Here is a 27,128-nt window from a genome sequence, read left to right as displayed (position 1 = left end):
ACCAGGCCACTGCTGCACAAAATACGGAGGGCACTACACCCCTTTTGTTTGAGAGGGTGCGGGGAAGAAGGGACACTGATACACACACTATGGGAATGCCCGCACATTCGTGAATTCTGGAGGCAGATACTCCGCTCAATCTCCCAGGCCCTTAAACTTTCCATATTACCGGAACCACGTAAATGCCTTCTGAACATCTGGGACCCCAATGATCTGGGCAGGTACGAACTGATTTGGGCATCATTGGCTATGACAGTGGCTAAGCGGGACATAGCGCAGAAATGGGGGGCGCCAGAAATACCCACCGCTAGTAGGTGGGCCAAAAACATGGACATTCTCATGGTGACAGAGAGAGCGGTGTACGTGCTCCGAGCAGCGCCCCGGAAATGGAACAAAGTCTGGGCGGCGTGGAACAAGTACAGAGGGGACATCTGTGAACCCTTGCCAGAAGGGGAAGACTCAGATTCGGAGGGGGAGGAGGAGTAACTGAACGGTCACGGGGTGCTGCCTCGTGACCAGGACAATGCTACTATGGCGGCGCTGACCCGGCCACACGCCAAAGTGCGTGGAGAGACACGGACCAATGCAACATGTGGGTGGGTGAAAAAGGTTGCGATGACACATGGTTAGGGGGGGTAAGTTGGGAAGTTTGGTCACACTGTTCAATGAAAAAAAGACTTCGCCATCACTGACACATGAGGGAGGGGTTGTCAGGGAACTCAATCCTGCACGATGTAACTCACAGATGGTGTATGTAATGTACCTGGGCACTGCAGGCAACGCAGTTCATGTTACGAAAAATCGCTCATCACATATAGAAATGTTAAATTGAAATGCTATGTGGCGATCGCCTAATGGAATGTATGTAACTGATAAACCACTATTCCTTCCTTCAATAAAGTTTAAAAAAAAAAAAAAAAGAACCTGGCTCGTGGGGTGACTAAAAATTATTTAATAAGCCCCCGGGCTGGTGCTGTTAAAAATGAGGGTGGGAGGTCACTACGCTGACAATGTGCGTTACCTCCTTTTTGTGTGCGTGGACATGTTTCGGTGCCAGAAGCACCTTCTTCAGGACGGGGTGCACAAATCCCCACCTTACTCACGTTTCTCTAACTAATACCAGAATTTTCTAATAAAACTGAGGAAAAATTACAGTGCAGGTAAAAGTAATGTACCTAGCAATGATAATGATTATCACCGGAGCCACGTAGGGATCGATCGGGAGGTATTTCCTCGTAGAAATCGTGCTAGTTAGCACACCAGATCCTGACGTTTTGGCTCATGAGGTTTATCTACAACTCCAAAACAGTTGATCAATAGACAACGTCTTTTTTTGCTAGGTACATTACTTTTACCTGCACTGTAATTTTTCCTCACTTTTATTAGAAAATTCTGGTATTAGTTAGAGAAACGTGAGTAAGGTGGGGATGTGTGCACCCCGTCCTGAAGAAGGTGCTTCTGGCACTGAAACATGTCGACGCACACAAAAAGGAGGTAACGCGCATTGTCAGCGTAGTGACCTCCCACCCTCATTTTTAACAGCACCAACCCGGGGGCTTATTAAATAATTTTTAGTCACCCCACGAGCCAGGTTCTTTTTAACTATCACTGTTTTCCAAACCCCACAATACACTCACATTTATTCAAAATACCCCCTCACCAACACCACACATAAGGGCCGATTATGATCGCGGACGGACTTGCGTCCGTCCGCGATCACTGAGGAGGAGGGGACGTCCGCATGGGCTGCGGAGTCCCCTCCTGTGCGATTAGGATGTGACCGCCACCCTGGCGGTCACATCCTCTATTTTTACCATTGCTGCGGGTGCGGCTTCAAGCTGCACCCGCGGCAATGTTAAAAATACAGTCATTGCATGTGCATGCAGAAAGAGGCAGGCACCGCGCAGTGCCTGCCGCTTTCTGCATGCACATGCAGGGGGGTACCATAGGTACCCCCCATCTGCACCCCCCTTCACCTAGGGGGCCCGCAACGGGCCCCCGCAGTGAAGTTCCGTATGCTTTTCCACGGCGGAAAACCGCCGCGGAAAAGCATAATTAAAAGCCCATCCTAATATGGCGGACGGTGTCTGAGAGACACCGTCACCATATTAGAGCTTTTCCGCCGCGGTTGTAATCCGACCGCGGCGGAAAAGCTGCGGACAGAAACCAGACCCACCAGCCATCCTAATGTGGCGGTGGGTCTTTGGTCAGTCCGCTGCGGTTTTTCCGCATCCTCTGGGCCGGCGGTGGCTTCCGCCGGCCCCGAGGATGCGGAAAAACCGCAATCCTAATGAGCCCCATAGTCTTACAAGTGCTCCCACGTCTCCGTAGGTCGCAGCACGCCGTACTCCGTAGAGGGGTACAATGACCCCAATGATGAAGCATGACACCAAGGGGCCTGTTAGTGTGTGAGGGGACCTAAAAACATAAAGGTGTTCCCCACTGTGGAGGAGACACCCTTAATCTCAAGGAGTGGATTCTAACTGTTTATTGGAAAAGAAAAGGTGTCAGAAGCTACATTTTGTTGGCTCTTGATGATTTGGCCGTGATTATGCCAGCGGTATACTGCTGGAGGACCTAATTTGCCATGGGCATTGAACAAGTTCTTCTTTGCAAAAGGAAGATCAAGTACTTTTGCCTGGGTTTACAGCATCAGATGCAAAAGTTTAATCCAAGACTGCTGGGGTACAGCCATACAAAATTTCATGGTCCACATGGTTGTGTAGATGAGGTCTCTTTATAACAGTAGTTCCTGTTCGGCATCCTCTTTGCCGAAGTTGAGAATCAACTTGTTCTCCTTTTAGGCACAGCCTGGGAGGAAAGAGATGCAGGGGCTGAACACTTGCCTGAGATGGAACCTGTGGCTGGCTGTGATGGTAATGTCATTTGCTTGCCTGAGGGATACGCCATTGTACGAGTACATCTTTTTATTGCATGTCTCCAGTCCCTTGGCATCATTTTCTATTTGCGAGTACACCCCTTTTCCCTCAAGGAAATCCCCTACCACAACAGACACACTAGGACACAAAGACATGACAGCCTTTGGGGGCCCAATACCTGTAGTCCAAGGACTCTGAGATGGTCTTTTCACAGATAGACTTTTTCCAAATTTCTTTAGTCAACGGATTTATGGTAAGGTCTGGCTTTCTTGGGAGAGCAATTTCACCCATCAAGGTGAAAATGAATGCACTCTCAGGCACAGACTTCTATGAACAGCTCTTCAGACATCTTGTCAGTGGATGCAGCTGGGTGTATCGAATTCTTCATGGTCACTGATATCTATGGTCGCTAGTGAAGCACTGCCCATTTAATCTTTCACCATTGACAGACAGATGTCATTTGTATAAATGGAAATAAAGCCTTGGGCTAATCCTCTGCAAATGAAAGCTGCTCTAGAGATGCCAGGAGTTGTAAATGGTGGACAGTGAGTTGCACCAGAAACTGAGGTTGGAAGGCTGTGGGGGTTTTCCTACTCTTTCCTAGCCTTCAATTTGCACTTAGTGCTTCCAAAAAGTGATTTGAAATTAAGGACATTATAGAGGTTACAGCTGCAGAAGATGGCAGCAATCGTAGGAGGGAATTAGTACCTGCTAATCCAGAGTTTCAAAATCCAAATGATGACACAAATCCAATCTGTTCACAATGGATTACACAATCTCGGAGGGCGTCAGTTTGTGATCAAGCCCTGACGAGATAGACCACTAGCACCTGGATGGACATCAAGTGATACTATTGCCAAAACCTACTCCTATAGGATGTGGACTAGCAAAGAAGGTGACATAGTCACATACTCTTGTGTGATGCGTCTCTGGCCTTGGAGAAACATCCAAACAGAATTTCACGGTTGGATGTTTGGGCACACCAACACAACAAGGATAGTGCCGTCTGTAGATACATGTGTTTCAGAGGAAATTGATAGTGACTTCACACATTAAGAGAGGTTACCCTCCTGCACCTGTTTTTGCGGCAACTCCTTCCGTCTGATGATCCAGGTAACTTAAGTCCCCTTCCCTGGTCCCAGCCAACGGGGCCTGGTAGGAACACGTTATATGACACATGGGGCAAGAGTCTGGCAATTAGAAATTCCAACTTCTCTACGGATTCTCACACCACTTGCAAAAGGCTAGTAAGGGAGACATTCACAAGGAAAGCAGGGAAGATGCCTCATGGGTAATACAATGATCAACAGGATAAGTTACTGGACTTAGAAAATAATACACTCATGAGGCAATGGAGAAATATGAAAATGTTTGACAGTGATTATCAAGGACCACAAATTTAGACAAGAATTAAAGCCAGAACTTTTGACATTTGTTCAGTGCTTTTACACACAATGTAAACACCGGCAAGAATGCATAGAGACACTGCAACATACCTACAGACACCTATGCAAACATATACCAAAAACAGACTGACATCAAGGAACAAAGGTTAAAGAAGATACAGCACCCATGCACATATAACAAGTAAACGTGTACACATGATCAAACCCATGTACAGAAGAAACACATAAAGACAAACATTAACACACAGTACAAACACAATTTATGAGAACACTCACACAGGTGCAAAAGCACACACACACAGGTAGATGTAAAGATTGATAAGTTTTTGGGTGGATGGATCAAAAGCTACATGGTTAAAATAATAGAAGTAAAGGAGGGGGGACATTTAAGTGACGAGTATATTCATGTATAATAAATGTATTGCTTACGATGTTGACAACTTAAATTGTTTTTGTTTTATAACTGTCAAGGGAATAAATGTTTCTCCCATGTTAAAATTAAGGCATAATTTCCAGGTATACTGTTTTCCTAAAGTATTCACAAATATTTGTCTCAATAATTAATCAGGTTTACAACATTCTCTCTTCTGCAATAAGACCTAGCAGTGAAAACATAAATATATCTAATGTGATGGTAGGCAGATAACTGTGGTCTCAAAGAATAAATCACTTAGTTGGGAGGAAAACTAGCATTAAAAGAAAAGCATTCAGTACTCTTTCATCAGCGACACGTGGTGTGACATGTACATAAGCAATTACAGGAAATACTCGACTGCACGTAAACTGGCGAGGGCTTTAGGGTAAGTAACCAACAAGAAGAGAAAGATGCTTTCAAACTAATTTCACACGTGCAAGTTGTGGCCAAATTATCAAGCTGTTGGTTAAAACTCACAGACCAGCTAACAGCATAATGCTCATTTTGCTTGGATTCATAGTTATTCTTATGAATACAAGGTGAGTAATAAACTTTCAAACAAAAACAAACAATCTATCAAAGGGCTGGGATGACTTTCAAGAATATGAGTAGAGTAAAGATATTGTAGGAAAAAGGTTAGAAAAAAACGAAAATGTTCTGTGGCACAATAAATACCTTGAAAACTGGCAGCCTTTGTCTCTGTTGCTCTATAGAGAGGGATGCGTGAGGATTAAAGATAACCGCTGTTCCAGAGACTTCTGCCGCACTTTGTCGCTCTTCAGATATACTAACTCCTGGTCCCTCAGTGCCTGCATGAGAAATATTTTTATTAGTGGCTGAAAGTTTGTACAGATCAAACTATTTAATGATTGCTCCCATCAAATGTTATCATTTTGTCTTTACCAGAGGCGACCATTGTCCTAGAAACAAAGATTTTGAAGGCAGTCAAGTACTGCAATGCCTAGTGAACTAAATTACCTGAATTACAGGCAGAAAGACACCATAAGGTCTCCAGCTTCCAGATTGTTCCCAGTGGTGAACAGCAATGACAACGCGGGGATTACCCCGCACTGCTATTACAACGCAGGAATTACAACGAAAATCGTTACAACGACTTTCGCTGGAGGGCGCTCTTGGTTGGGAATAGTTTCATTTTCTATCCAACTCCTTCCCTACTGTCAATGTGGGCTGGAGTTGGAATAGAAAATTAAACTATTCCACTATCCAGCACCCTCCAGCGAAAGTCGTTGTAACGACTTCATTGTAATTCCTGCGTTGTAATGACAACGAGTTGTCATGTCATACAACCTTCCCAGTACTGTTCAGTATCTGTATTTTCCAATCCTGCCACTCCCCACCTTTTTTTGTCTGCAAAGTTAATAGGTTCTTTGTGTTCCCGTTTCAAATTTCTACAAGACGACTCAAATTACACTTTTTTTCCAAGAAACATGAACCACATGTTTAAAAGCGGTATCCAACGCAACTACTCACCTGCCACAATTATTCACGTTTTTCTGGATAACCAGTGGGCAAGCAAACAATTATTTTAGGTAAAAATCACCTTTGGTGGACATCCTTAAAGATGACTTAACTTAGACCTTGAAGACCGTGGTAACTTTTTTGCGAAGGCAGAACTGCACTGGGGTCCTATTTTACCTAGGTCAACGATGGTATATTGAAATACCGACTACAGAAAAATCTGCTACCAAGATATTGTGACCACAACACCGAGCACTAAAATATTGAGAAGTAAGTACATGTAGATAAGCACAGATTCACTATTCTTAACTCCATATATATACGTACCTTAAAGATGAATGTGTGTTTTATAGTCAAGGTACATATTTGCGGAGTAAGATAAATCTATAATTACTGATATATACGTGTAGAAATTTTACTCTGCAATATTAGCCACACAATATTCTGTTGCATGGTAGCCAGTAGTGTATGTCAAGGTGAAAAACGAGGTCAGCTGCTAGCAAGGTAAATATATGTATATTTATTGAAGTGGATTAAAAAAACTGAAAAGTTTGCTCTTGAAGGTTATGTAAAGATAGTTTAAAAGTCCTCTGATCCTGCCAGTATACGGAGGAAGGAGTAGCATTTCTTCTGTCTAGTTTTTGTTAGCCTTCAACTTCTATGCAAGGCATTGTAGGTTGATGCTACAATACAGAGTCTTCGGGGCAAGGTACTCTTCAATGTTACATAAACAGTGTATGGGGCACTAAACAAGACTAAGGGCCATATTACGATGTCGGGTGAAGTTGCCTCCAACTGACACAGTCTTGGTGTGGGAACCGACCAACCATAGGTCGGTGGTTATGAACACCTTATTACAATGCGACTGCACATGGTGCGGTCACAAACTCCCATTTCTGTATGGGAGATTGTGCAGTGGGCAGAAACCGTCAGCAGCATAAGCTCTTATAGAGAAATGCGAGTTTGTGTAAATCCCTTCACCGATTAGCCGGTACCACAGTGCAGGGATTTAAAGGGGGGTACCATAGGTGCCCCCAGGCCAACAGCGTAGGCCGAGGGATGGGGGCCCTGCTAGGGGGCCCTACAGTCACTTTCCAACAGCATTTTCATGCTGGAAAGCTCGACATGGAATGGCTATCAAAAACCACCATCATAATCCCGACGTCAGAAATGTTGTTTTCTCAGACTCATTGAACCCGTCAGATCACAGTCTGATTGACCAGCCGGTATACACTGTGACCGCGACATTGAAGTTCTGAGGTCGGACTGTAAACCTACAGTGTGGGTCGGTAAGCCTCAGACAAGTGGTCAGAGGCTTACCGACCGACCTCGTAATGAGGCCCTAAGTGTCCTGGCCTGTATGGCAGATTACCTTTCCTTGCCAGGTAGATGGACAGCATGTACATAAAACCTACTAATTCTAATCATTGTGTGCTGCTGTCCAGACACACATCTTGTGATGTGAGTAAGTATTTTATTTGCATAATTAATAAAAACCAGTGCAATACAGAAACCATAAGAATAGTGTATGGTTAAAATCAATCAATCAAACAACAGCATTTGGAAAGCGCAACACTGTCACCCTTATGGGGTATCTGGGAGCTGTGTCTCAGTTGAAGAGCCAGGTCTTGAGTCTCTTTACTGAAGTCCGACAGCGAGGGGGTTGTACGGACCTGGAGGGAAAGGTAGTTCCAGGTCTTGGCATCGATGTGGGAGAAGGAGCAGCCACTGCTGAGGCTGCGAGGGATGTGGGGAGTGATCGAGGGTGAATGAGGAGGAGCGCATGTGTCTAAAGGGTTGGTGGAAGTTCAGTTTATAGTTGATGTGGGCAGGTCCTAGGATATGAAGGGCTTTGTAGGCGTGTGTGAGGATCTTGAGCTGTCATCTCTTCTGGATGAGGAGTCAGTGGAGGTCTCTCCGGTGGGGGGGGGGGGGCGATGTGGGTTCATTTCTGGAGGTTCAGGATGAGTCTGGTTGTGGTGTTCTGTATAGTCTAGAGTCTTCTGAGGAGTGGGTGGAGATGCCGGCATAGAGGGCATTGCCGTAGTCAATGCGGCTGGGGACGATGGTGCGAGTGACGGTCTTTCTGGTGTTGGTTGGGATCCATCTGAAGATCCTGTGGAACATGCAAAGGGTGTGAAAGCAGGATGAGGCGACTGTGACCTGTTGATCTGTCGTGTCATAGTCAGTTGGCTGTCGAGGATAATGCAGAGGTAGCGAGCATGATCTGTCAGTGTGGGTGTAGGTCCGAGTTCTGCAGGCCACCAGCTGTGGTCTTTTACAGAGCTGTTCTCCCTGAAGATATATACTTTAGTTTTCTCCGAGTTGAATTGGAGGCAGTAGTCTCTCATCCACTTGGCTACGTTGGTCATGGCATTGCAAAAGTTGGTCTTGGCATTGGAGGGGTCCTTGGTGAGAGAGAGAATTTGTGAAGTGTCTTCTGAGTAGGAGATTATGTTGAGTCTTTGGGATCTGATGAAGTCTGCGAGGGGGGTCATGTAGATGTTCAACAGGGTGGGGCTGAGGGATGATCCTTGAGGTATGGCGCATATGATGTCTTTGGAGCCGGAGGTGAAGGGTGGCAGTCGGATGCTCTGTGTGCGTCCTGTAAGGACGGAGGCAATCCACTTTAGGGCGTCTTGCTGTATGCCTAGGTTGTAGAGGCCGCTGATGAGGGTGAGCAATCCAGTAGGTGGTTTTGTTCCAGGAATTAGGTGAGCTGCTGGATGATGGTTTTCTCGAGTACTTTGGCCAGGTAGGGGAGCAGGGAGATCAATGACAAAAAAAGACTTTGCATCATTTAAAATTATTTTAAAACATTTTTGAAAATGCAGACCGGTCTGTTAAAAAGCCTATGTGTAAACAGTTCAATTATATCATCCAGATGTACCGTATTGTCAGTGATCCAGCTATCCTTCCAGTAATGGGCCCAGGTCTAGAATGTGCAAAGTGCGGTGCTCCTGCTGAGAAGAGAATGATCCTCAATGTCAGCAGTGTCCTTAGGAAGGGTGATACTAGTGGGCTAAGCTCAGAAGGTGCAAAGTGCAGTGCATCATTTTGAGGTTAACCTCAGTGTTGGTGATGCCCGTAAGAGCAGAGTGTATGGACCTTGTGTCAAATGGACAGAGGAAAACGACTGCTCACTTCCATTGTGGCATCAGGTCCAATGGGTGCAGTATGCAGGCTGGCTTGTGGCATTTTTTTTTTCACCAGTGCAAAATATTTTACCTGCCCGCAGTTTAACTTCGGGTCCCCAAGCTTAAAGTAAGCCAGAACCGTCTGCCTCCGGATCCCTCTGTAGTCTAAATGAGCTTTGAGCAGCAGAGACTTTTGCCCCGTCAACTCTTCACAAATGCATAGCAAGTGCGGTAGGTCCTCTGTTCCTTTGCGGCACAGGTGGCAGAAGGAAGAGTTTACCCTCTTACAGAGGGTTTATTCAATTCACTATCCTGACCGGAGGGAGAATAGTGAATTGAATAAACCCTCTGTAAGAGTGTATATTCTGATTAAAACTTGTTTGGGCATGGAACAGTATCTGTCTTTAATATACAATGCTCAAGACAGATTTTTAATGACACGCTTCAGGCTAGAGCTATTACACCATAGTCTAGCGGTGCCGGCAGGTTACACCAGGTCCACAGAGTTGAAGGGTCCGTGCGGTTCGACCTACGGTCTCCGCAGGATACTCTCCACTTTGTGTTACTGTGCCCCTATTACGAAAATCCTAGGAAGCGTTTTTTAAAAGCATTTTTAAAAAGGGGGGTTTTAAGCAGGCTAAGGTTGCTTTACTGTTCCTGAAATTGTCTTCAGAGGTGTTAACTCTTTTTTCTACTGGGAACTCCCTGAAGTCTGCATTGCGTTCTGGAAAGACAAGAGGTAAGGAGCGACTTCAGTAAATTTATCACAGTGAGGTTAAGAGCCCTATAAATGAACTGTGTGGGCAAGGGTACTTTTTATAGAAATGTAAATTAATTAGGCCTACCTCTTAGTAATATGATATTTGGCATGAGTGTCAACATTTTAGCCAATGATCCCAATTTCTTTTTATGGATTGTCTGGTACATGTATTTGTAGCTGAAATTGGTTTTATTGTGCGACTTATGCTTTTTAAATGTTTTTTATTGGTACTTTTATGGTATTGTATTGATGCAGAATAAAGTTTTATATATATATATATATATATATATATATATATATATATATATATATATATATATATATATATATATATTCACTGAAAAAACCATAGGTTTCACACCAGTTATAGTTAGGAATTAGCATTTAAAAAACCAAGTAAATTCACTGAAAAAATCAGAGGTTTCACACCAGTTATAGTTAGCTGGAAATTTTACTGACATAAAACCATTGAAATTCCACGTTATAGTTAGTTGGACTCACTATAACTTGCGCGCCTGCAATGCACTGCTGATGACGTCACATATTACATCACTCATGACATGGTCAGTGACATCACTCATGACATCACTGATGACACCATCCACCACCATCCATGTCATGAGTGATGTAATATGTGACGTCATCAGCAGTGCATTGCAGGCGCGCAAGTTATAGTGAGTCCAACTAACTATAACGTGGAATTTCAATGGTTTTATGTCAGTAAAATTTCCAGCTAACTATAACTGGTGTGAAACCTCTGGTTTTTTCAGTGAATTTACTAGGTTTTTTAAATGCTAATTCCTAACTATAACTGGTGTGAAACCTATGGTTTTTTCAGTGAATTTCAATGGTTTTTTAAAAGCAAATCTCTATAGGTATGAAAAGTAATATTTTTTATAACAAATTTTATATTGTATAATTATGTAATCATATTTTTTATATTTTTACATTTATTTTTTTTTTTTGCCCCGGAGCGCGCCCGGGGCACGTACCGGGGAGCGCCCCGGTCAGCGCAATTTTGCCGCGCGCCCCGGGGCGCGTACCGGGGAGCGTCCCGTTAGCGCTATTGCCGCGAACTAAAACAACATTGTGACGTTTCGCGCAGTCGCGTGATGCGTCATATGACGAACTGTGTAAGCGCACCCGGAAGCACGCGATCGCATACGATCGCGCAACGTCTCGCCGCGCTTGCGCTACGCGCCCCGGGGCGAGTAGCCTAAGCGCGTCAGGTCATGTGATCTGAAAATAACACTTTTCATTGGTGCAGATCAGTTTTGGTTTCCAAATGATGAAAGCCTGGGTCATGTGACTTGAAAATAACACTTTTCATTGGACCAGAACAGTTTTGTTTTCCAAATGATGAAAGCACCCACCTTTTTTCCTTATTCTGACTTTGTCCTTTGACTGAGGAAGACCTTTTTGGAGTTCTATCTCTACTCTTTACTAGTTTGAAATGGCTACATTAGCAGCAGCAGCTGGAGGATCTGCCCCACCACCACCACCACCACCATCTAAAAGACCACCAGAAGATTACATTGGTGGTCAAGAGGATGAGGAGGAGAATGATGAAGAGGAGGAACAGAGAAGGGAATTCCTGCCTGAAAATAAACAGCCCTACCAACCAAAAGAGCACTTTATTTGGAAGTTCTTCAAAATCCCAAGGGGTTTTAAAAAAGTCAACGCTGCAAAGGTGACTTGTTTAATTTGTGATGCTGAGTTGTCCAGGGGGAACCCTAACAAAAAGTATTCCTTCGGGAATCATACAATGATTTGCCACATGATGCGTTTGCATCCAAACAATTATTCTAATGCAGAATTAAGGGACCTCTGCAGTAAGCTACCCCCATCAACGTCTAGACCCTCAACATCAAAACAACCCACTCCATCGGGTCCGGGGGCAAGAGACACATTGGCTACTATTCAACCTAAGTTTGCCGATTACAAAATCGTGTGCAAATATTGTAACAAGACACTTTGCTATGGTGAGCAAAGTATCGAACTTATCATGGTTGCTGGTGATAACCATAAGTGTCCAAGAAAACCCTAAATGTTCCTGATTTTTTTTTTTTGCTCCAGTTGAGCCATTTACAATTCCCTGTTTTTTGTTTCTCCCCATAAAAAATACAAAAAAATATAAAAGTTTTCAGAAAAGCCAAAAAAAGAAAGAAATGTTCCAAAAAACAATAAAAAAAATATAAAACAAAAAGAATAAAAAAACAGTCCTTTTTAGAAATACCTCCAATTTATAAAAAAATGCTACATTTTTTGTAAACTCTGTCATTCTTTTTTCCCTATGGTACGCTCCCCGGTCCGCTCCCCAGTGCGCGTACCAGGCGCTCCCCCCGCACAAATCGGCACTTTTATGACCCCCACATCAAACCTAGGAGGTCAGGGGGGGTCTACTCTGCCCGCTTATGGTCATTTCCCCCTTTGTTTTTCCCACCTCTTGTGTCTCGATTCTACCGAGACACAAGATGGCGGCCGCTCCGGACTGTTTGGAATGTTTACAAACACCCGAGAGCCAATCAGCTTTCCGTGCGCAAGTCGCGTGGCGCGCCCGGTGCGCTTACCGGGGCGCGGTTATAGATATATTTTTTTTTGCTCTTAAATTACTCAAAAACCACTGTAGCACATATCTTGAGACATAGCAAAGGCACATCGGGCTACCAGTCCCTACAATTTTGCCAAGTTTGGTGAAAATCCATTTAGCCGTTCGGGCTAAAAGTGAGGCCGACCGCCCTATGGAAATTAACATGGAGAAAACACGTTTTGGGACGCCCCTTTTATCTCGGCCCCCGCTTGACGAATCCCCCCCACATTTTCATGGAAGGAGCGGAGCGGAGCAGGCCACGAACTTTGAGAAATTCGGCTGCTGCTATTCATACTGTGAACTTCAGAATGACTGTTCTAATAAATGACTGAATACGTGGTAGCCCAAAGAACAACAATGGGTCTTGGCTCCAATCAGTAAGGCTGAGCCCTTAAACAACAAAACAATACAATTGCCAGTATTGATACTCCTTTATGAAATCTCAACTGCGGTGCATGAAAAAATCTATGACAGCCTGAAATATCAATTTAGGTTTTCTTTTAATTCTCAAAAGAAGTTTTTTTCTGTGTTCTTTTTTCAAGACAACACTTCTTTTTAATTTTTAAAGAATTACAAAATGTTAAAATACAAAAATATATACACATTTTACAACTCAGAACTCATCCCATACACCACTGACAACAATCTTTCTCTACACACTCCTCTTTCAGTCTACATTCACCACTTCCAAACAACACTGCACCACAAAAAAGGCCCTTCCTGGTATTGTATTGTCACTATAAATTTTTAAACCAAGAGGCACAACCAAACAACAAGCTTTTTAAACAATTCTTTAGTGCACCACTATCCACAAAATGCAAACTTCTTCAGGATTCAATAATAATAAATAGTGCTCACCTGAGGCACAGGGTCAGACTGATTTGCATATGGCCATGTCTGAACTGGGGTGGCAGAGTGGGCTAAAGAATGGTGATGGATTAAACCCAGATCTGTTGACTGGGTGTGAGTGTTTGATTGGTTAAGATGCTCCGTCCTTCACCACCCCCTTTTGTACCGCCTGAGACAGGGGAGCAACCTACTTGCCAGTACCTGACTTACGATTTCATAATCTAAGTTTAGCATACAAATTGGCCTGTATGAGTTGGGGAGCAGGGGGTCCTGCCCCGGCTTGGGGATCATCACAATCAATGCTTTTCACATGGAGTTTGGCAATGTACCGGTCTCACCGGCCTCCAAAGTGATTTCCAGGAGCTTAGGGGCCAAGACTCCCCCATACTCTTTGTATAGCTCAGCCACCAGTCCATCCATCTCGGGGGATTTAGCTGTTTTCAGGTGAGCGATTGCCGCCCTCACCTCCTCCCCTCTGAAAGGAGCCCCCAGGGACTCCTGGCTCTCTGGATCGAGGCATGGTAGGTCCACTTCTGCACGGTAGGCCTACATAGCCAGGGGAGCGGTAAGGGGCTGGGGCTCAGAATACATCTTTTGTAAGTGTGCAGTAAATGCCCTATTAATCTTGTGCTGTGTATGGACCATTCGACCCTGTTCGGTTTGAAGTGACAGTATTGGGTGAGGCTGTGTCTCCATTCTAATCAAGCGCGCCAGTAGGCATCCATCCTTCTCTCCCTCCGTGTACCATCGGCGTATACTCGTGGTTCTACTGTATTTGCCCAGTGAATCCCATACGTCTCCCACCTTCCACCGCTGTTGTGCACATTTTGCCGGCCCCTCCGTGTCTGTGGGAAGCTCTGCTTCTATGATTGCTAAGCGTTCCTCCTGGCATTGTAAATCCCACTCCAGCACTCTCCTCACCCCCACCTCAGTGGACATACACACCCCCGCAACACCACTTTCATCGCATCCCGTTCAAGCGGCCTTGAGCTGGCCGTATTCCAATTCACTTCAAAATAGTCAGCCAATCCGTTTGCTATTGTCTCCTTATAAACCGGGTCTGTTAAAGCCTCAGTGTTAAGTCTCCATAGCGGTATCTTGGATCTTGGTCGTATGCTACCATCAGGGGGGAGTGATCGGACAGATAGCGGGCCAGGTATTGTGTCTCTACTATCTGATTGGCTGCCTCCTTTTGTATAAAGAAATAGTCCAGTCTGCTATATGTGTTAGATGCTGGTGTGTGACACGAGTACAATCGATAACCGGGGTTGTGGTGTTGCCATATATCCAGCAAATGATAATTGCGGAGCATCTGGTGCAGAGTTTCTCGGGTTTTGGACTTAGCGTCTGCTTTCGGGGGGGTGTCTATCTAGCTCTCCATTAAGGGTGCAATTGAAGTCTCCTGCAGTAATCAGTTCTACATCTGGTGCCAGGTCTAACTGCCCCAGGACCGTACCTAAAAATTCCCTATCATCAGTGTTCGGAGCATATACGTTGACCAATCACATGTGGCACCCATCAAGTGTCCCCTCCACTACCACATATCTTCAGTCTGAGTCAGGATTACATTTGACAGCTTTAAAGGGGACTCCTGGCGCCACCCATATAAGCGCCCCTCTAGCATACCCCGAATACGAAGATGCAAAAAAGTGGCCCCTCCACCGACTACATTAACCCCATCAAGCACATAACCCTATTCATAGTAATCTACCAAAGAGCACCTCGATAAATGCGGTTTGTCTAACAGTGCTCTGCAAAGTATTCTTCTTGTACAGATTAATTGTGCTCTTCCCTTTCTAGCACTGTAAATTGTAATTTTTTATCTTACTGTTCGATTTGATGCTCTATTGACCAAAGTTCTCAAAACCTTGTTACACACCTTGTTACACACCTTGGTACACTGTTAAAATGAGTTCTGTAGTTAGGTTCAACTGAGCCATCAGATGAATTTTTCTGCTGAACAAGCCATATGTGTTTGTTCTCTCTCGAATTTAGGTAGGCTTATTTGAAACAAATATATGTAGGCAAAGTTCACAGCTTCCACTTTAACAAGATTACATTTTCCAGAACACTTCACATCAAATGCACTGGTACTTTGGAAGCGTTTAGTCAGGCTGTGTCAAAATGTAACTATGAGCGCTGAACTCTCTCCATTCCTCTCCACTTCCATACCACTTTACGGGTCTCATTGTACAGTAGCCTTGACCTATATGACAAATGCCACTAATTCAGTCATATGCATCTTTTCCAGCATATAAGATTCTTACTCTTGCAACCCCTCACAGGTGAATGATCTTCTTTTTCCTGAACTTCTATCAATCCTCCCAGGAGAAAGTTATGGGCTTGTGTTTCTTGCTTCTGCCACAACTGCACTCCTGTATTTTGGAGATACTGAATGCACTTTTCAATTAGCAATATGGTGTATATTTGTTAGTCCTTTAAGTGCTAAGCCTATCCCTCCTTTTTCGCACCCCATTCACCTTTTTGTCAGTGCTTATGACTTTCTGAGCAAGTTTATGCTGAAGCCTACCTAACGTTTTCCTCACAAATGATACCTGTATAGACTGGTGTCCTTTTTTTTTACCCTACATGTTCGGGACTTGAAAGATGCAAAGGTTCATACATCACTTTGGAGAGTTCTGAAAAAATAACCAAAATATGTAAACTTTTTTATTGGAAAAGTGTTGTGCAATGAAGTGTGAGTTTTGATTCTGAAACTGCAATCAACAAAAGGATTGCTGTGCTAAGATTTTATCATATGAACTTTCTAAGAGTGCGGAGTAGAATTCTTTTCCAAATTATGTATTTTTTTTAATTCCATTTTTGTCAAGACTTTCTATTTTTCTGTTCTCGCATGCTTGTAATCAGTTAAGTAATGGTTGACAAAAAGGGGGTGAAACAGGAATGTGTAGATTGCTGAATACCAAATTCAGGAAGTCATCATTTGTAAAGATGTACAATTTTGAAGGTTTCCTCACTCAAAATTCTCACTAAATTAAAAAATAGTATAATATTCTTATAACATTACATGACTGAAATCTTTAACATAATAAAATGTATTTTGCTAAATGGACTGCTGCAAGTGGGTCTCTGGTAGGCTTACTAAATGAGCCATATCCAAGTTTGATGTTCCTTTGCTGGTTGTCCAACACCAATAAAGCTGGAGGACCAATAATGCCATACCTCTTTTCTTCCTTCTTCTCCTTAGCTTTTTTATACTAATCTTATACTTTATATGCCTGTGTAAATCTGTTTATAAAATATGGGATTCTGTAATCCCTGTATAAATGCTGGTCTCTAATTTCTTTATAAGCAACGACTTGTAATGTACCCAGTCGTCGATTATAAAGACAAGACATCAGAACTCAACTATTATATGTTAGTACAGTCAAATCCTGAATTTACAACGCCTGCTGCCAGCAGCCAAGGTGAAAAGCAGCTTAGGTCACAGACCATAACTGAAGCAGCAGTTTAAAGCAAGTAAAACGGAACATTGCTCTTTATATTTAATTGATTTGTATTCAACTGTTTCTAATATCTTTTTGCAACAAAAAACTAACAGGTTTTGATGTGTTTAACCCAATCAGTGCTGAGGATGGCCTGGAGCCATTCTCATCTATGGTGGGAGTGTGCCGAGGACTGTTCCGGCCTGTGTTGGGAGCAATGGCACTCCCCCCCTAGTGTTCTTTCAACATGCTTCTTTTGGGGTTGGCAGTGGAAGCACTTTCACTGCCACCCAGACCCCACCCCTCTGTGATCAGATGGGCCCATGGCATGCAGACGTCATCAAATACTGCTTCCAGCACACCAGGAGAGAGGAGCTCTGTAAAGTGAGTCCTTCTTCAGGGGTTGTGGGGGGCTGTTTATTTTTAGGAAAACAGACACAGGGGGAAATCAAAGAGTTTCTTCCTGTCCCCTGTGTCTATTTGTATTGGATTCCTGTGCCACAATTGGGGGTGGGGCCGCAATGGTGGAACAGGAATCTCACCACTTGACTACCAGGGTGTTGTTTTTTGTTGTGGGAGTGGCCCCTTGGGCTAGGGTCACTCCCCATGGGGGTAAAATTGATATCTATGCTTCAACTGACTGAGAGCTAGGTCTGCCGTTTTTCCAGCCAATCTGCTCCCCATGGGGGGGTCGAAACACACAAGATGCCAGGGATAATCATTTTTGGTAACTGCTGGGAGAGAGCCCTTGAACCCTTGGGGAAAATATATATTTTTTATAATTCCACCCCTGGAGGGTAGATCACCCGTTTTTATGACAATGTGCCCTCTGGTGGGGGGGTTGAAGCCCACTAGACTGCCAGGGCTTTTTTAGTTGTTGAGGAGCAACCTATTGGGGAATCATATTTTATAATTCCACCCCCCACCCACTCTGGGTCAGATCAGTCACTGTTGTGCAGATCTGCCTTGTGAGGGGGTTGAAGCCCACGAGACCACCAGGGTTTTGTTGTAGTGGACAATTTTCACTCTGCTGGGGGAATTGTTTTATTTTTTTTATTCCGGCGTCCCCCCCAGAGGACAGATCGGCCGTTTTAGGCCGATTTGCCCTCTAAGAGGGCAGAAGCACACAAGACATAAGGGATAGTGTGTAAAAGGGTTGCTCTCCTTGAGGGCCTTTGATTTTTTGTATACCACAAAACCACCCCTCATCCCCCCTATGGCAGGCAGATCTGCAATTTGTAAGCCTTCCGGGTGGGTAATAACACTTGATTCACCTGGGAATAAGGTTATGTATGTGGTGGGGATCTGCTACTGGTTACGGTTTGCTTCCATCTGGTGTTGTGTTTTTTTTGCCTTAGTCACGTCTCCTTTCGAGGGAATTATCATTGTCTTTTGATTGAGATTTTATCATTTGTATTGATCCTCAGTCTTGTTGCCTTTGGCAAGTGAGTGGTATTCTTTTTTTAGGTCTCGCCTATCCCACTCCGCAGGAATGGATAGGGGAGAATGATAGGGTTGGATCAGGAAAGCTAAACCAGGCGGATTTCGACAAGTGCATGTGTCCATGCACACGCTTCCATCCGCCAGCCTCGCATCGTTGCCACCAGCAGCTTCACTTCGATCCGCTCCGCCCCCTGCTGCACGCGCTTTCCATCCACCTACCTTGCGCGTCCACATCAAAGCCATCTGTCCCTGCTGTTCCCACTACTTTCACGGCCGCGAGGCCGTGCTTCAAAGGGATCCACTCACTTCTCCCCTGCCCCACTCTGACTTCACATAAGACGATATTTGTAAGTTCACCAAACCTCTTTGGTCTAGAGTCTCATTTTCTGTGTAATCGTTCATGTAAAACAAAACGAGACTCCATGCCAGGCACCGACCTGCAATCAGCTGATCGCGCTGCAGTAAAAAAGATAACACTCGGCTGACATTGAGTCTCACAGTGGCACTGTCACTTGCGAGGCTTGCAGCAATTCAATGGCCAGCCGCCCGCCTGTTGCCTCAGACTCCTGGCCGCTAAAACAATAACTCTCTCACCAAACGTGCACAGTACGCCTCCCACATCATCAGGCATGGCAGCTGGCGCCACTGTTGCAATTAATTGGGGTGCAACATAAAAGTAGTACACTGAAACTTGCGCTTTCAATATCTTGTTTTATTTTGTAGGTTACCACTGGCGCAAACATGGGGATTACACGTACAAATCTTTACTTAAAGCACAGTGGTGTGTGCCTTTAAAGATCGCCTTTAATAATGTTGCCGTGCGTGCCTACACGTGAAGGAGCTACTATTAAACCGCCGGGGGCTGTGGGGCTCCTCCTTTCACCCAGTGACCCTCTCTGGCTTTCAGCACGGCCCGTGAAGAAGCTACTATTTATTCATCCGGGCTGTGGGGCTTCTCCTTTCACCCAGTGACCTGCTCCTAATTAGCAACAATGCCGGGCGCATTTGTTTATTTTTTCGCATACTAAATAATGTTGCTGCGCGTACCTACATGTTACAAAATGTGTACAATAATATTGAAGTGTACTATATTACCTTGAGAGATATTTTGGTATCTCGAATCTTTGATAGCATACTAAATATTTAACTCGCGGGGGTGTGGGTAGCAGCCAACGATGGCGGCAGCAGCTTAGGGAGGCTCCCGCAGCAAGGCGGCTTCCCACATATATCCGTTGCCTTAATCCGATTAATTTCTTACTCTGTCGGGAGGACTGGGTCTGGCGACCGTGCGGCACCCAACGAGGCAGTCTTGAGGCAGCGGCGGCCCGGCAATCGGCGAAACGGCAAGGTGCAAGGAGGGGGCCTGTTGTCCTCATCGGCGCACCGAGGTGACTGGCAGACTGTACCCGGGAGGAAATGAAGCATCAGCGGGCTTCACCAACCGGATGTCTCGGACCCCCGGCCGACTCTGCGGTAAAGACACGAAAAGCCTCCTGAGTGCACAAACGGACTGGCGGAGGGTTAATATAGCAGGCGCTGCCACTACAAGCAAACGCAAGACACTACAGAAGTGACCACGGCGCCGGGGGCGGGTCTGCCATCTTGAACAAACGGATCGGTCCCGACGGCAGACGTCCCCTGAAACAGGCGCAGGATCCCCTGTGCGAGCACGCCTAGGACTACGAGGCCGGGAGGAGGACGCCGGGGGTGTGAAGAGCGGTAAGAGAATCCCGCGGGCACCCGGGGAGAGCCATCGGCGGGGCGCGGTGATCCGCGTGGAGCTAAACCCCCCCCCCCTCCTCCCATTGCCGAGATAGAGGCAACACCGGAGAGCTGGCTGCCTTCGCACGAGGCTCCTTCAAACAAGCTTGCGCTCCGGGCCTGAAGCACGCCGACGCACTGGGCAAGGCCGGGGGCAGGCGCTGCAAACTATCCTTAGGTCGACAATTGAACTGTGTGTCCTCAGATGGTCAGGAGAAATATCTTATTGCCACACAGTTCAGGGGCAACGGACTGAGGTACACGATATAAGACACTTGGAAAGGGTCATAAGAAATACCCTGATTATCAACGTCCTGCGAGAAATGTAAATGTAAATGTATTGGCATTTATATAGTGCACTACTTACCCGCAGGGTCCCAAGGCGCTTTGACCGCTGCGAAACCCTTCCTGGCTTCCCTGAGAGATGGTCCCTTAATGGGTATCTCCAGGGTGAGACCAGGCATCCCCGGCGGTCTGGTGGGGCCGTTAGTGAAGATGAGGCAAGCTAATGCCCAGAGTTGCCGAGTGTGATCGCTGATCAGAGTGGGCACCGAGGCGAGAGAATTATCGAGTCCGCTGACCCTGGTCCAGAAACCTGCCGCGCCGGGAATCGAACCCTGGTCCCGGGCCGTCCTCTGCTCTCGGGTCTGCCGCCTCTAACCAGTGAGCTACACTACTTCACTGAAATCGTACCCGAACCTACATCGTCTGCAGTGGGCGATCCAGCGGGCGTGTGCACACGTGGGGTGGCCTGTGTCGCGATACACACAGTTGCTGTCACGAAGTTTGCACAGGCACCACCCAGGAAACGCAAGTGGAATCCCTTATCTGACCGGGTGGCGAGCCCCTGTTGACGAACAGAACAGTCATTGGCGGTGCAGCATGGCGAACAGGGGCCCCAGACACAGCACCACACAGGCTAAACTCGACAAATTCGCCTACGACAAACAAACCCCCCCGCAAGAGCAACGCAAACCTGCGGGGAAAATGGCGGACACCGAAGGGTCGAAAAAGGCTACACTGGACGATGTCCTGGCAGCATTGGCTCGGGTGCAGGAGACGGTGGGGGCGACGGCGACTGAAGTTACCCTGATTCGCGCGGACCTCCAGAAGATGAACGAAAGAGTGAAACAGGTCGAAGTGGTGACCAAATCCTTAGTCGAGGATGTTTCGGAACTGCAAATCGAAATGGGTAAATTGAGAACGGACAACAAACTACTCAAAGAAAAGCTGGACGACCAAGAAGGGCGCTCACGAAGGAACAACCTCCGAATTTTAGGTGTACCGGAGTCAGAAACGACAGGAGCAATGGACCTTTACGTGGAGGATATGATCAAAAATCGACTGCAGCCCAAAGGCCTCTTGCATTTCTTTTCAGTGGAAAGGGCGCACAGGGTGCCAGGGGGAAAGCCGAAGACGGGGGGCCCGCCGAGGCCGATACTAGCAAGGCTCTTTCATTTCAGAGACCGGGACGCCATTTTACAAGCGGCTAGGGTGGCTCTGGCCATCCAGATCCAGAACTCCAGGGTGTCCTTCTTCCCGGACTACACGGCGGAGGTCTCGCGGGGACGGAGAACTTTTCTTGAGGTGAAAAGAACATTAAGAGAAAAATAATTGCCTTATTCCATGCTCTTCCCGGCCCGACTCAGAGTAGTAGCTGATAAAAAAGTCTGGTTCTTCGACTCCCCAGATGCGGCCAGGGACTGGCTTGAGGGATGGCATACTACGGACCGGCCTCGGAAAACTCATAGACCAAATCAAGGGCACCGCGACGACAGCCGGACAGGGTCACAAACATCAGGCAGAGGGGGACCGGGACGATCCCCGACTCAGGACTTCGCGGAGGCAGACGGAGAAGGGTGACCCGGAATAGAAGGGACAAGAATGGTCGCTGTCTCTTGTTAATGGAACTAAGGTTTTACAGTCGCAAATGGACGCTGGCTTGGTTTGCCCCGGAAGTGAGCAGGGATGCCGCCTGCTTGGGGAGACCCTCTCCCCCCTGCACACAAGCACTCTGGTTTTGGGATGGGTTAAGCACTCTGCTTAGTTGGGGAGCCGGGCAGTTGGACGTCCGATAAGTATGGTCGAGGAATAATGTAAGGCATTCGGGTGCTGTAACAAAAGTTTGGCATGTACGAAGCTGGTCTAGCTCTTCTGGGAGGAATCTATGCAGTCTACGGTACAGATGTAGAGGTGACATTCGGGGCACGAAACAGGTTCGACACACTAATGACTTCATAACCGCAAATGATAGCCGACCTAACGACCAGTACAGAAGGGGTTGACCCGAATTCGCGGGGCTTGTCCCTCCGAATCCTAACTTGGAATGTGAGAGGGCTAGGAGATAAGGTAAAACGGGGACTGGTGCTGGCCGCACTGAAAAGGCGGAAACCCAATATAGCACTACTACAAGAGACGCACTTAACGGGGGGGCCTCCAAAGCCATGGATAGAAAAGGGTACAAAATGATAGTCCATTCAGAATTTACGTCAGGGTCTAGGGGAACTGGTATCCTAATACAGAAAATCTCACAGTTCATTCCACTGCAGACTAAGACTGACGATCAGGGGTGCTTAGCGGCCCTGCAAGGACAGTGGGAGGGTAGACTCCTCAAGTTTCAAGTTTAGTTTATTATGTTTTGGCTCTCAACTGAGGGCCACATAAAACACATACAATTATACAATAATAGTTACAAAGGAAAACATAGGTTACAGAGTTAAAGAACCACAGCATATTCACTGGTTAAGCAGTCATCTAGCTCTTCTCCATGAAACATTTAATAAATATCTAAAAACCCCTTGAAAAAGTTAAAAATTCTAAAACAGAACATTTCATTTGGCGGACAGTAAAGTGCATGGAAAAAAGTTTTAACATTTAAAATTCCCAGTTGTAAACAAATTGGTTTTAACCACTTAGAACGCAAAGGGCGCAATGCCGGACAAATAAACAAGACATGATTACGATCCTGTATGGCATTACTACAAAGGTTGCATATCGGTGATACACCATACCATTTCGCAATGAGGTACTTAAGGGGGAGCAGATCATGTCTTAAAAGGTACCACAATCTACGGACTCTATGGGGAATATTCCAAGTAAGGTATTGTTGGGCCAGTTTTGGTGTATATGTACTTAACTGTAATTGCCTTTCTTTATTCCCTTGTTTAGCAATCATATCCATCTTGAAACTGAGTTCCCATGAAGCGCATTTTAATTTTGACTTTAGTTCAGCAGGAGTAAGCGAAAACAGTGAGTTCTCATCCAACTCCAATAAAGCTACAGCTTTTCTAAACTTCTTAACCAACATAGAGAACTCATTAAAGTGGCCCAGAAGTTCTTTTTTGATAGCATCCCGTAAGGTATCTGGGTTACTTCTTGCTAAACAGGCCACCCACCTTACAAGGGCAATTAGCCCCTGTACCCAACAACTTCGGAGTCCGAATTCTAGCCTGCATGCAGAGACTGAGCAAGCTGTATTTAGGGAGGAAATTCTTCTTAACACCTTTCCTTCTATTTTTTGCAGGAATCCCCAATAGTTTAGCTCCACTAGTTCTAATCCATAAAGTAATGTGGCAGGGATCTTTGCTCTAAATACCTCTAGAAATAGTGTGAAGTGTCTCTTCCCTGTAGCGTTATACAGGGAACCTAACCCCATACCATGAGCCAAAGCTTTATGAGCAACGTGCTCAATGTGGGGTTTCTCGCTTAAATTTGATGAAATGATCTTACCCAAGAAGGTATAAGTTTTAACCACCTCAAGTTTTTGTCTTCCTATGGCCCAACAATAATTTTCAGATCTACATTTTTCCTTTCAAAAAATGCACATTATTTTATTTTTCGAGACGTTAATCTTCATATAATGTGCTTCTGCAAATTGATTTAATGCCTGCAGACGGTTGGACAAGCCCTTTGGTGTTAGATCAAGGACAAGGATATCGTCCGCATACATTAAGACCGATATCGCTAATTCTCCAATTTTTGGGGCTTGCCCCTCACAAGCAGAGATAAACTTAGGAAGGTCTGCCGTATATAAAGAGAATAATGTAGGGGCCAATATACACCCTTGTTTCAAACCATTTGGGGAAGGTATGGATTGTGAGAGACCTCTCTCTCCACCATATAACACCTTGCACCATGTGTTCGAGTGAAGGGCCTTCACAAGTTCAAGGAGCTGTGTTGGCATACCTAAAGCTGCAAGCTTTCTCCACAGCGTTGGACGATCCACTTTGTCGAACGCTGTGGAGAAGTCTATAAATGCCACGTATATTCCACTACCTCGAACACGTACATATTTATCAGTAATCACCTGCAATGCTGTTAAATTATCTAATGTTCCATGATCTTTACGAAATCCAGTTTGTTCCAAAGGTAAAATACAATTAAATTCTATCCAATCATTAATCAAAGTTAAAAGATATTTAGTGAACACTTTTCCTATTGCATCCAATAAGGCTATTAGACGGTAGTTTGCTGGATTCTCCCGTTCTCCCTTTTTAAATAGGGGAATTAATATACTTCCTCTCCATGAGTCAGGAACGGATCTAGAAAGGAGACATGCATGAAATATAGGAAGAAGGATCTTGCTCCAAGAGGTGACGTCTTGTTTCAATAGGGACATGGGTAGTTCATCGGGGCCCATAGCTCCTGAAGAGCGCATACTCTTTAACACGGAAGCTATGGTTTTCTCAGTTGGAAGCTCTATATTATTTTTGCTATTCAGAACTAGATCCCCATTGTCACCTACTGCACCATTAGAAGCATACAAACCAGATATGAATTTTATCCAAATATCTTCAGCAATAGCAATGGGAATAGGGGTGGTTCTTACGCCACATCCCTTCCCTATTATTGACCAAAATTCTCTGGAATTATTAAAGGCTAATGCTTCTCTTAACCTAATCCAGAGTGAATCTTCTTTTTCTCTTTTTGATTTTATTTTCAGTCTAATCCTCCTTCTCCGAAGTAGGGCTAATTTCTGTGCATTTTCCTTTGGTCTACTTAGGTACTGTAGCCTCACAAGTTTATTTATCTCCTTATTTAAGGGTATTAGTATACTAGGAGGGGAATACAACTTTTTGGTATTTTTTGTTTTCTTAGCTAACGTAGTAAACTTATTCTTAAAATTTTCAAAGTTTAGGAATTCCCTACCCCGCCATTCTTCTAATTCCAGAATGGTTTGAGCTAGTATATTTTGGACTTCCTTCATACTGGTGGGGTCCCAGAAGCACCTTCCAGATTTGGAATGAATAGAGACTCCTTTGTTAATTATAGACCAAGAGTCTGTATCTGGAGGTTGTAGTGAAACAGTTAAGTTAATCATGTTATGATCACTTAAGGAAGACTGAGAGATCATTATATCTTGAATGAAGGAAAACGTATCATAGTCCGTGATCACATAATCCAAGATGGATTCACCCCTAAACGACCTATGTGTAAACTTGGCAGGAATGTCAGAAGGCATCCTACCATTTGCAATTAGACCCTCGAAATAGTTAAGTTCTTCAAGTAATATTTTTCCTCTTTTATTAGATTTGATGTTACTAGGAAAAATTGCTTGAGGTATATTGTACGCTTCTTCCTTGTAAGTATTTCTAAACATATCTATACTTACATTGGAAACTTTGCTATTTAGTTCACCCATAAGCAAAATATAGGGAGGCTGATCCTGCTCTAAGTTGTTTTACATAAGAAAACATTCGCTTCAAAACAACGTTAAAAGTATCTTCAGGGGGAATATATGCATTTAAAAGTACAAGAGAAGAACGATTTCCTACTGTTCCTATATTCTTAATAGTTATGGACTGGAAAAGATTACTACTGTCCTTGTAGTGGGAATACTGCCATTGTAATGTATTTAATAAAAAACAGGCGATTCCACCTTTTGCATGGCCTTTCTTCACAGATGTAGCGGCAGCCTCAAGGACAATATAGTCTTTTCCTCCATATATACTGTTTTTGCACCATGTTTCCTGGATACATAACACATCAACATGCAAAGATAATAAAAATTCTAATTTCTCTGAACAATTGTGTAAGCCTGCGGCATTCCAGGATATTATTTTTAATTGACTGTTAAAGATGTTGAAACAGTCTTGGGTTGTTCGATGTATTATTAGACAGAACTCCTGGTAGCCAATTCCATAACTGATTATCTTCTGTTGGAGGCTTATCCATATTCACAGAAAGGGGGAGTACCTCAGAAACCATGCGTTTACCTCTGGATACCCAAATTTTTAAGTCTTTACTGTAAGAATAATGTTCTTCCTTCTCACAACCCATTTTGAAGCCTTCTTCTCTGGGAGCAAAACCCTTTCCGTTGTTAATAAAAGGTAGCACATCGATCCCTTTACACTGAAATGCTTCTGCTTGTTGGAGAACTAAATTAGCAATAATTTTAGAACAAAATTTTACTCGTGCTCGTTGTTCACTGTCAATCCTTATTATTGAGACCAGGTCAATATCACTGGACAGGATAAGTTTTAAACTTTCAATGTCTTTGAAGGAATTAATCAACCATGATCTATTCAAGTTTAAGTCAGAGTCAAATAAGGGAAGGAAGTCCAATGTCAAGGTATCAATACAGAGATTAAAAATTTTTAAGGGGACACAAGAGATGTTCGTCGGTTCCTCAGCAATGGGGCAATAATTAGGAGCAAATGGGTTAAGTACCCTTTTTCCAGTATTAGAATTGTTTCTAGTGGCCTCTTTAGCTGGTTCCATAGAAATTATATCGACAGCTTTAGAGTTTAATGTACCCTCATTCTTGATACTGACAGCAAGTGGATCTTCTACAACAGAGATAATAGCAGAAACAGCAACCACATTAGGGGAAGTATCCAATAATGATCCCTCTACAATATCTATTACATCCCGAACTTCTGTATCAATATGCTTTTGAAAAATAATTTGTCTCTGTTTTTTCTTATTATGCTTTCGAGTAGGTTTCCTATTTTTTCCCTTATA

The 27,128-nt window shown here is 44.6% G+C and overlaps 1 protein-coding gene across 1 annotated transcript in view; it reads right to left on the bottom strand.

Moving 5' to 3' along the window:
• The window catches only part of DHX35 (DEAH-box helicase 35), a 593,749-nt gene that overhangs the window by 516,019 nt on the left and 50,602 nt on the right, over positions 1-27,128 (bottom strand). The window contains exon 2 of the mRNA XM_086932268.1: positions 5,376-5,509. Within this exon, the coding sequence (XP_086788394.1) occupies positions 5,376-5,509 (134 nt within the window). The remainder of the gene's footprint in view (positions 1-5,375; positions 5,510-27,128) is intronic.

The sequence above is a fragment of the Lissotriton vulgaris genome, chromosome 7, assembly GCF_964263255.1.
Source record: "Lissotriton vulgaris chromosome 7, aLisVul1.2, whole genome shotgun sequence".
Taxonomy (NCBI): domain Eukaryota; kingdom Metazoa; phylum Chordata; class Amphibia; order Caudata; family Salamandridae; genus Lissotriton; species Lissotriton vulgaris.
Note: the sequence above shows the minus strand (reverse complement) of the source record. Positions and strands in the feature narration are given on the sequence as shown.